Here is a 10,372-nt window from a genome sequence, read left to right as displayed (position 1 = left end):
TTACCATCTACTTAATGCAAAATAAAAGGAAAATATAACTTTCACACACCTTCTCTTTTTAATATATTTTACTTACACACCCCACAAGTACATGTTTGTAAACCACAAAAATTCAAAATTTAACAATAATTTAAACACATAATAAAAATTCAAAAACCTGTAAAATGATCATTTCAAAGGTTGCAAACAAGTTAAAGAAATTAATGGGAACTTAAGAAGCATATTAGAAGATTTTAGGACTGCTGGAATAGTGACAGCATATGGATTTCCACATCGTTACCAACCGTGTCGTGTGGGTTCACATGCCGTCATTGGGGAGGACCTAAAATGGGTGGATCAGGTAGATCTTCTATTCTTCTTCATCTCTGTACTAACGATGAGGGGTACTGCGACCTATAAAACAAAGAAAAACCACAAATAGTCGCTTTTATTTTTACTTAAATAACTTTTGTTCTTTTATCATCAAATCTCCTCCTTTTTATTTGTTGTAAACAACGGTTGTTGTGAGTGGAGGGAGGCTGATGGTGCTACCACAAAAAAAAAAAAACAAGAGGAAGTTGTTGTGCTATTGTGGCTGACAATGATGATCAAAAGCTACTAGTGAAGGGTCACGACTAGTGCTAATGAGGGCTCACAAGTTTGTTGAGAAATGGGGTTGCTAGTGCTTCATCATAGGTTTAATATTAATTATGATTAATTTACAACAAAATAACATTCTTAATTAAATTGCTTTATAAACCTTAGTGAGTTAAGTTTATTTAATCTCAAGCTCAACTTCAATTTATAAATCAAGTTAAGTTTTAACTCATTTAGAGTTCAACTTGTTTCCTGGCCCACTTAATGTTGCAAGTTGGATAAAAAACAATTTGAACCTTAAAAAAATATTTAGATCCCAATAAACTATTTGTCATTATTATTAAATCTAATATAATGGTTCAACCTTTAATTCTCTCCACCTAACTCATTTCATAGTCCTAGTTTAGAATTAACCTTTTGAGAGTTACTTTAACAGGACCTAGTCAGCTCGACGGGTAAAAAAAAAAACAAATAACTAATAAAAAGTATGGTTTGACTTAAAAAAATTTAAGATGAAATCTTTTTTTATCATTATTATTATTGAGACAATAACATATTAGATCGATTTAAGTTTCACGACTTAACTTACCAAGCTCGTGACTAAGATCATGAACTCATTGAGTCTAACAACTTTCTTTTTTTAAAAAAAAAACTATTTTTGGCTTAACGATATGATGATAAAAATATACATCTATATAATTAAGCACTAATCAAATATCAAGATATTTGCTTAAAACTGCAATAAATTTAAAAAAAGAAACTGAAAAAAAAATGAAGACCAATTCAAAACTAATTAAATATTGAAGGATGAAATTAATAAAAAACCAAAAAGAATTCAATCAAAAGAATAAAACTTAGAAGATGGAATTTTTTTTTTTTAAAAAAACTATTTGATATTTCAAACTTCCAGACCCAACTTTTTGCCTAACTCAGATTTAGAATTAACTCATATGAGAGTTGACTCTACGTAATTCAGTAGTCTTTGCAGGTTCAAAGGTAAATCAGATGACTAGTAAAAATATAATTCAACTTTATCTTTTTTTTTTAAAATGACATATTTTTTTTTAATATTGAGATAAATAGATAATTAATCGGTCTGAGTTTTGCAACTGAACTTGCAAAACTAGTGGTCCAGATTATGGACTTTGCTGAGTTTAAAATCTTATTTTTTAATTGATTTTTATTTAATGATACGATATAAAAAATAGATATTTGTAAAAATTAAATCAATTAAATGCTAAGATATATATTTGAGAATATGATAATTTTATAAAAAAATTGAAATAATTAATTTAAAATTAATAAAATATTGAAAGAAGTAAGTGGAAGTTAAAATTTAAAAGTTTGAAAAATTAATGATAATAATAATTAATTTCCAGCAATAGCCACGTATTTGAAGCTAATTTCGAATTTCAGTGCGCGGTCTTCCGTTTGTTTGAATTTGATAGATACATACTCCTGCTATTGTGTAGTCTCCTAACAACTACACAATTAGGGTGAGGAGCGCTCTTTTGAAAATAAAAAAACTAAGAAAGAAAACCCTAAGTTCGAAGATGAAGAGCAAGAAGCCACTGCAGCAACTCAAGCTGACCGTACCAGCTCAAGAAACATCAATCGCTTCCTTCTTGTAAGAGTCAATTTCAACGTTCTTTTTCTTTTTGTTGTTGATGATAAATATAGTATTAATTTCGATATTTTTAAATTAAATTTAAAATATCAGGACCGCAAGTGGTACATTTCATGACGGAGATTTGCTATTAAATCAGAAAGGTTTGCGGCTTATCTCTGAAGAAAACATAAAGGAATCCCGTGTTGTAAGTTCTTAATTAATTGTTTACTCCACTTGATTTGATCTGTCATTTAATCTTTTCTTAATTTTTTTTTAAATTAATCATCTATTTGTGCAGCCTTTCGACAGCAAAGAAGTTGAATTTGATTTCTCATTGGAAGACCTTGAGACCATCAAAGTAATTGGTAAAGGGAGTGGAGGTGTTGTGCAACTGGTTCGCCATAAATGGGCTGGCTCACTGTTTGCCTTGAAGGTCATTGTCCCCCCCAGCAATCTTTTTTATTTTTTATTTTTACCTTTTCTCCACATTTGAAATCATGGGCGTTCAGTTTTTTCATTTCACATAAATCTCTGTGTCTTCACAGCTCCTTTTTATTTTTTCCTTAAAAAAGTAAATCAACGACAACTCTAATCTGTCTTCACAGGTGATCCAGATGAATATACAAGAAGATATTCGTAAACAAATTGTTCAGGAGCTGAAGATAAACCAAGCTTCACAGTGTTCACATGTTGTTGTTTGCTACCACTCCTTCTATCACAATGGGGCCATTTCTCTTGTATTAGAATACATGGATCGTGGGTCGCTGGCAGATGTGATCAGACAAGTTAAAACAATTCTTGAACCTTATCTGGCTGTCGTTTGTAAGCAGGTTTGATTCTTCTTTCTTGGAATTTAGAGATTTGAGCACGAAATAAAAGTCCTTGCGCTTGTTTCATGTTCTCTTTTTCCCCTGGCTCAACATTTATGTATGCATTTCAGGTTTTGCAGGGTCTTGTTTACCTGCACCATGAGCGGCATGTCATACACAGAGACATTAAACCATCCAATCTGTTGGTAAACCAGAAGGGGGAAGTGAAGATAACTGATTTTGGTGTGAGTGCAATGCTAGCTAGCTCTATGGGCCAAAGGGATACTTTTGTTGGTACTTATAATTACATGTCGGTATGTATAGGTTTTAATTTTCTGTTGCTTCATATCACTAAGTTTCTTTTTTTGGTAGTTATGTTGATCAGTATACTATCTTATTGTTATTTTCATTTAATCACCTGTATTGGTTTCTATATCTTTCATATTTTTTCTGCACACCACTGATTCGAGATGTAATTTGTATATCACTAGTCTTTGCTCTGCTTTTGTTGTTTGATAGCCTGAGAGAATCAGCGGGAGGGCCTATGACTATAGCAGTGATATTTGGAGTTTAGGCTTGGTAGTACTTGAGTGTGCAATTGGACATTTTCCTTACATGCAATCCGAAGATCAACAAGGCTGGCCAAGCTTTTACGAGCTTTTAGAAGCCATCGTGCACAGCCCACCGCCATCTGCCCCAGCAGATCAGTTCTCTCCTGAGTTCTGTTCATTTGTATCAGCCTGGTAACAGCTTGTATAAATTCATTTCACAGTTTAATAATCTATGAGCGCATGCCGTGACTCTGTCTTATATATTTTATCTATTGTTCCTTTTATGTGGCTTCTGGATTCTATCTGCTTCTATAATTCTGCTTTTGAAGTTCATTATTTTACATGGACTGTGGATGGCTCATGTGGTTGAACTAGTAGATATCACGGTTCCAAGGTCTAAAATAGACCGTACCAATCGGCTTCACATACATAAGAACATTTAACATTTTCTTTTTCGTAAAATCTTTTATTTGTAAATCTCGAAGTGCACTTACTGTTAATGTTCCTGATCGTGTCTTTTATGGTATTTGCAGTATACAAAAGGATCCTCAGGGAAGGTTGTCATCTTTGGACCTATTGGTTAGTAACTTAGTATATTATTTCCTCTATTTGGAAATTCATGTTTTAGCACTTTTCACCAATAAGGAAAAGAAGCAGAATCTTGATTGTTGTTCCTTTTATGCTTCCAGAGTCACCCTTTCATCAAAAAGTTCGAAGACAAAGACATTGATCTGGAAATTTTGGTTGGTAGCTTGGAACCTCCTGTGAATTACCCAAGATAGTTACTCTCTGAAGATATTTCTCGTGTAATGTCATGTTGTACCAAGTTATTCTGTCTTGGAATATATTGAATGTTTTAATTCATGAATCAGCGAGCCACACCCAAAATTTCATAAGTTACCTATAGAAATTTACATTTATACACATCTCTCTTGCATGTCGACGAGATCCTGCTGTTAGTGGACATCAATTATTCTCTTACCGAGAACCTGAGTTTAGGGAAGACAATGCTGTGCCGAAACTGGGATTTTTTTTTTAATATATTTATACTTTATTTATTATATAAAAAATTTAGATATTTATAAATTATTTATCAGATTTTGAATATCTATATAAATATTTATTATTTAATAAAAATTAAAATAGTTAGTATAATATTTGAAGTATGTATATGCATATTAATAATGATGAATAGTATATATCTACGTGTGTTATATATATTAAAATTTTTTAAATGATTTACAAATATATTTACATAACATAGACATATATTGACTTAAATTTGTATGTTTCAGGTTGGGTTTGATAATATTTATACTATGCTAATTATTAAAAAAAACATCCATTTTTTCTTTGAATTAAATTATCATCACGAGTGAATGGTGCTCGATTATTAGTTTGTACGAATAATTGTTGGCTTAATGCCAATAATGCCAGCCGAGTGTGCGAATAAATGTCGGTTTGGTGCCAATAATGCCAGTCGAGTGCACGAATAACTTTCGGTATGATGCCAATAATGCCAGCCGAGACTGCAAGCGCACAAATACACATTTTTTGACACCCCAATTCCTTACAGACTTATGGATTTTGATCATCCTAGCTGATATGTGGAGTCGAATCATGTATCGCTGCTATTTTGATGAGCTTTTCGCCACCTTTCATGTAGCTTCCAGCTCGTTTTCAACCAAATATCGGGTCCATGTCCAAACCGTATGAAAGTTCATTGAGAACCAGACCACATCCACTTTAACAGAAAACGTATTTCTACAGACCGGGAAAAGGGTCGATAAGAAATGGCTGGAACTCCTGCAGCCATGGGAATTAGAATAAAAAAGGAAACCAATTGCATGTTCTTTTATCGTCATTTGAGCTTCATTTGCAGGTTCTGTTATACTAAAGCTGGTATCTGACAAACACAGGCAGTGTTAAAAGAAGACTGATCCAAACTTGCAAGATGAAAAGAGAACAAACCATACAACAATTAAGATGGATGAGTCTTGCATTCCTCTAAACAAGTACTAAATCATACAAAACTAGGATGGCGGATAGCTCCTTGACAGATGCGTTTTTTCTCAGGATATACACAAGCCAAAAAAAAAAAAAATTCAAAACGATGCCTCTTGCCTCACCACACGGTCCATTGTTTTCTGGTCGACTTCACTGTGCCTGCATGATCCTGCTTCCATGTCCATTACTAATGTTCAAAAGATAAAAAATACACAACGCAGGTCATTAGAAGAAAACTAGAAATCCATGCACAGGCTTCATTCTGGGCGGAGGAGGAAGTTGAGGCAATGGCTGTTGTGTTACTTGCTGCTGTTTTGTTGCTCCTGAGTGATAAATTCAAAATATTTTGGCACGTTATAACAACAGGAGTGATGTTGAAATCAAAACGATGGTTGTCAAACTTACCCAGTGATCATATACATGCAATTATCATAGCCTGCAAAATAGACAGCCAGTTTTTCAGTGAGTGTTTCAAGGTTCATCCAGACTCTTGAGTAAAAGATGATAAAATAAACATCGAAGTCTAATCAGCCATCCAACAAAGGCATACAGATGCAGAAATGTTTTACAATCAGGGGAAAATATCAACCCGTCAAACATAAATCACAGGTATGTAATTTACTAATAAGTTCTGCGAACCAAAGACAATTATGAGTTAAACGTAGAGGTTTACTGGGCTAACAAAAAATAAATAAGATAGCCATATTGGAGCACTGTGAAGAAGCTTTTTAATGCTCCTGCTAAATCAGATCCCGCAAAAGGAAGGGTAATTTGGCAGTGCCAATTCATACTATTTCAAACTGAGAAACACTAGTACTTCCAAGCAAACAGGGATAGAACTCCTGCACGTGAAACAAGAAAAACCAACTAAGGAGTGAGATTTGAACCAAAATGGAGAACGTCAGATACTTACTTGGATCCTTGTTGACTTTAACTCCTGTACCTCCAAAACTGCAAGCAACATCAGAAGCCCCATTTTGCTGGTAGTAACTGTTGAACGCATACGATGCATGGGAGACAAGAGTGTCTGGCTCAAAACATGGTTGACTAGGCTGAATAGCAGAGCAATCCACATTGCCAGAGCCACATGCCCAATCTAAGGCATTCTGCAAGTCAAGTTGGGAAGCATTATTTGAAGCAATGCACCAAGTTGTGCCATTAAAACTGGTCAAACTTTTGTTTGCAGGCACATCAAGGACACCTTTTCCAGAGAAATCCAGACTATAGACACTTGTTTGATCTGGATAAAATAATCCCCAGTTCCTCTCAGATTCCATACCAGGCTTCCTGTTCTCATTGAACAGTGAGAAAATATAAACATCTAGTTCCTCCCCGAGCTTTGCAGGAGTACCAGAGTTATTGATGACATGACGAATTAAATTGGTGTTGTAAATCTGGGCATTATCAGGGGTTGCAGCTTTCTCCTTTGATGACCCTTTGGATGGCCAGCCTGTCTCAGTGACCATTACTTTAATTGTTCTGAAATTCAGAGCCATCAGGGCAAAATAAATGGCATCAATCTGAGCATCAAACATGTTTGTATAAAGCAAACCCGTGTTTGGATCGATCACTTCTGAAGACGACTCAAATAGAGCATAATCCAAAGACACATTATTTGGGGAATCTCTATAAGCATAGTAAGGATAAATATCAATCATGAAAGGAGATTGGTTTTCAGCGAGGAATTCCAGCATGGGTTTCAGAAAAAATGCATGGCTGCTATTAAAAGCCCCTGCAGATGGTGGGAAAGAACGGGACAAAACCCCAAGAGAATGGGTGCTCGAAACTTTGATCTTTTTATGCAGACCAACTTTTTTTAGGGCCATGAGAACATTGTGCATGGCAGGTACAACTAGGGCAGAGGCATTACCAGGGCCTTCTGTTACTTCAGCACCAACAGTTATGTATGTGATCCTTGCAGCCGGGTAGTAAGGAAGGACACTGTTTTTCAACCATGTATCTACATTGGATTGGAATTGAGAGAATGGTAGTAGGTCGGAGTTTGTAATTCCAATCATAAGTTCAACTCCAGTGTTTGCAAAAGCCTTGAGAACCTGGATACTAGAGTCATAAATCCTCAAGTATTTAATTTTATGTTGTTGAACCAACTGAGCAACCTTATCAGGAGTTGGGAGGTCATCAGCATTTCTTCCATAGCAAACTCCAATTGTGCTTCCTCTGCACAAAACTGCAAAATAAAATGATTTTTTTTGTTTTGTTTGTGGAGGTGTTTGAAATGAGAGTACAACCAGCAAGCTAGAACAGCAAAGCTGGAAAGTTCTCGTACATGTAAATAAAAGCAAAATTGTCAGAAATAGTATTAAGTTATGGATATTTTCCTATAACATGTTCACAACTACTGAAACAATCAACCATACATCATTTATTGTAACTATCAATGGGAGCTTTAAGGAGTCAGTGCAGTTACTGAAGCAGTCTCAAACACATTGCCAAATGCAAAGAATTGCTTGTGTTGATTTCATCTTGTAGGTGATTGATCAAACTACTTTTACCTTGCGATGGATTACCCTTCTCATCAACATAACACTACAATGACTAGATGCTGGGGCTTTAATGTAGGGAAATTGGAGATGGAAAAAAGAACGGAAGACAGGAAAATATGCTTATTGCTTCATGGGGACATGCATCTAAATATGCTGAATGCTTTGGTTCACATCATTGCTAGAATGGATAATCCTGTAGGGGTTGCATATTTTTATTTGATACTCACCAAGATGAAATGAAACTAAATGCACTGAAGACACACTGTCCTCATATGTTATCTCCAACATCAATTCGGAAAATAATTTAAGAATCAACTACTGTTTAAATAAAAATGGTGATGTAATATTTTCACATTTTGTCCTCTCATATACATTCATCACAAACTTGTTAGTATCGGGAATCCTATCACTAGTTGTTTTCATCATAAATCTTTGATGTGATTCAGGTTCTTTGATGAACTTGATATAGACAAAGCCTCCATTATGACTAAAACTTGACTATATAATGTAGAACGAGTTGGAAGAGAATAGAAGGAAAGACAAATGAGAGATCAACAAGAGGAATCCACTTCTTAAACAAAAGAGCATTAGGATCCACCTCAAAATGCTCGAGAACAACATCATCGGTAAATTTAAAATTTTAATTCTTTATCCTCAATCACAAAAATTGTTCCTTAATATAGGTTATAAGAAGGTAATACTGAATTTAATACTTTACAATGCTACATAAAATAGATAAGGGAATCTAAAAAACTCCATCTTGATACAGATGGACAAGAGGAAAAATCTTAAATAATAAATCTCCAAATGATTCTTCTTCTTCAATGCATGAAAGTAAAGTACAACATCTGGTTAGCCACTATAGCTTTCTCTTAAATGCAGGTAGACTGGTGAAATAAATGTAAAGATATAAAGTGGCATCTCATTGTTACAACCAATTCTTCAGCAAGCTCCATTTACTCTTGAATGGATAATATGCTACAAAGGTGAACCTACAAATATTTTGAAATTCTTCCATTATAACTTGGTCCATTTCACTTAAAAGGAAGTTAATTTGTAGAAAAGAACGAAGAACAGTAGCTTATTTGAGGAGTTGATCATTTTTAGTTTATGGAGAAATCATGTTTATACATAACACAAGAACCCCAAAGATGAGAGCCTTAACACACTAAAACATGGTCAGTCACATAACGATGAGCTAATTCATTTAATCAATTACACATTCACATGGTTAGCTAATCTATCTCACGATATAAATAAATTGGATTGACTGTAATCATATCTAGTGCCTAATAGTAATGAATCAGTAATACATTCACACTAAAATATTTAGTCTTCTAGGCTGAAAATGTTGCAAATACAGCTCCTGGTAATTAATAAACACTAGTTTTGATTGGCATTACTTGAACAAACAGACACCCACCCAATTTTTCTTTTTTTGTTCTTTTTGAAATAAAAGCATATATATATAAAAACCGTTTCAGTAAGAAAAATGAACAAGTCCACATTATAAAAAAAAGAGACTTCATACACATTGGCTCTTCAAAACCAGAAAAGGTAGAATTTTCAGAACAGACATTGAAAGAAACAGAGGGTAAAATGATTAGTACAAAGAAATGAAGAAGAAGAAGAAGAAGAAGAAGACATACCCAGAAGAGTAAGTAACAGTGATATTAAGAAGATAAGCTGCTCGACTCCTCTCGCCATTGCCCTGCAAGTGAACTAACTTTGTTTTCGTTTATATAAAATGCTTTTAAGAGATTCTTTTGTTTTTCTACTTTACTCTTTTTGTCAGTGATTGCAACGGTCATGGAACGCTACAGGAATCAAGAGACTCCCTATCTGAGATCGTGAACAGAGAGAGAGCAACTAACCTTTAGTTGGCGTGGACGCATTGGTCGAATTTCGTGTCCGACAGACAGTAGAGCTACAGGACCGGATTTCAGAAATATACTGTAAAATATAGCTAAGAAGTGCCTCGATTCCGCTAATTGGCATGTCTGTCCCCCACTATTTTTTTGAATATTTTATTTTTAAAAAAATTAGAACAGTTTTTTAAGAGTTTTAGTAGGGTAAAACTATTTAAGAAAGATCCGATGAACTAAACTTTCTAAGTATAATAAAATAATTTTTATATTTTAGAATAATAATATTTAATAAATATTAAAATTTAAAAATATTACAAGATAAAACTCAAATTATTCGGTTCAACTAGTCTATTAATTAATTTAATCATCTGTCCTGGTGTTGTCATTTTATATAAAAATTAAAATTTTATAATTTTTTAAAATATGTTTTATGAATAAAAATATACTT

At 33.9% G+C, this 10,372-nt stretch overlaps 2 protein-coding genes across 2 annotated transcripts; one reads left to right on the top strand and one right to left on the bottom strand.

The window, feature by feature from the left end:
• The first annotated feature begins 2,028 nt into the window (after positions 1–2,028).
• On the top strand, positions 2,029–4,486 carry MKK6 (MAP kinase kinase 6). Its single transcript, XM_011011560.1, has 8 exons — positions 2,029–2,203; positions 2,297–2,390; positions 2,484–2,618; positions 2,791–3,015; positions 3,126–3,308; positions 3,514–3,737; positions 4,079–4,124; positions 4,235–4,486. The coding sequence occupies exons 1-8, from the start codon at positions 2,130–2,132 to the stop codon at positions 4,325–4,327; spliced, it is 1,074 nt and encodes a 357-aa protein (XP_011009862.1). The 5' UTR covers positions 2,029–2,129; the 3' UTR covers positions 4,328–4,486.
• A 1,017-nt stretch (positions 4,487–5,503) lies between these two features.
• LOC105114861 (O-Glycosyl hydrolases family 17 protein) lies at positions 5,504–9,992 on the bottom strand. The gene is made up of 4 exons (XM_011011559.1): positions 9,706–9,992; positions 6,466–7,740; positions 5,958–5,988; positions 5,504–5,875 (listed from the first exon to the last, which is right to left on the bottom strand). The coding sequence occupies exons 1-4, from the start codon at positions 9,761–9,763 to the stop codon at positions 5,740–5,742; spliced, it is 1,500 nt and encodes a 499-aa protein (XP_011009861.1). The 5' UTR covers positions 9,764–9,992; the 3' UTR covers positions 5,504–5,739.
• Positions 9,993–10,372: the final 380 nt, after the last annotated feature.

The sequence above is a fragment of the Populus euphratica genome, unplaced genomic scaffold (genome assembly GCF_000495115.2).
Source record: "Populus euphratica unplaced genomic scaffold, PopEup_1.0 scaffold924.1, whole genome shotgun sequence".
Lineage (NCBI taxonomy): Eukaryota > Viridiplantae > Streptophyta > Magnoliopsida > Malpighiales > Salicaceae > Populus > Populus euphratica.
This window is presented reverse-complemented; position numbering and strand designations above follow the sequence as displayed.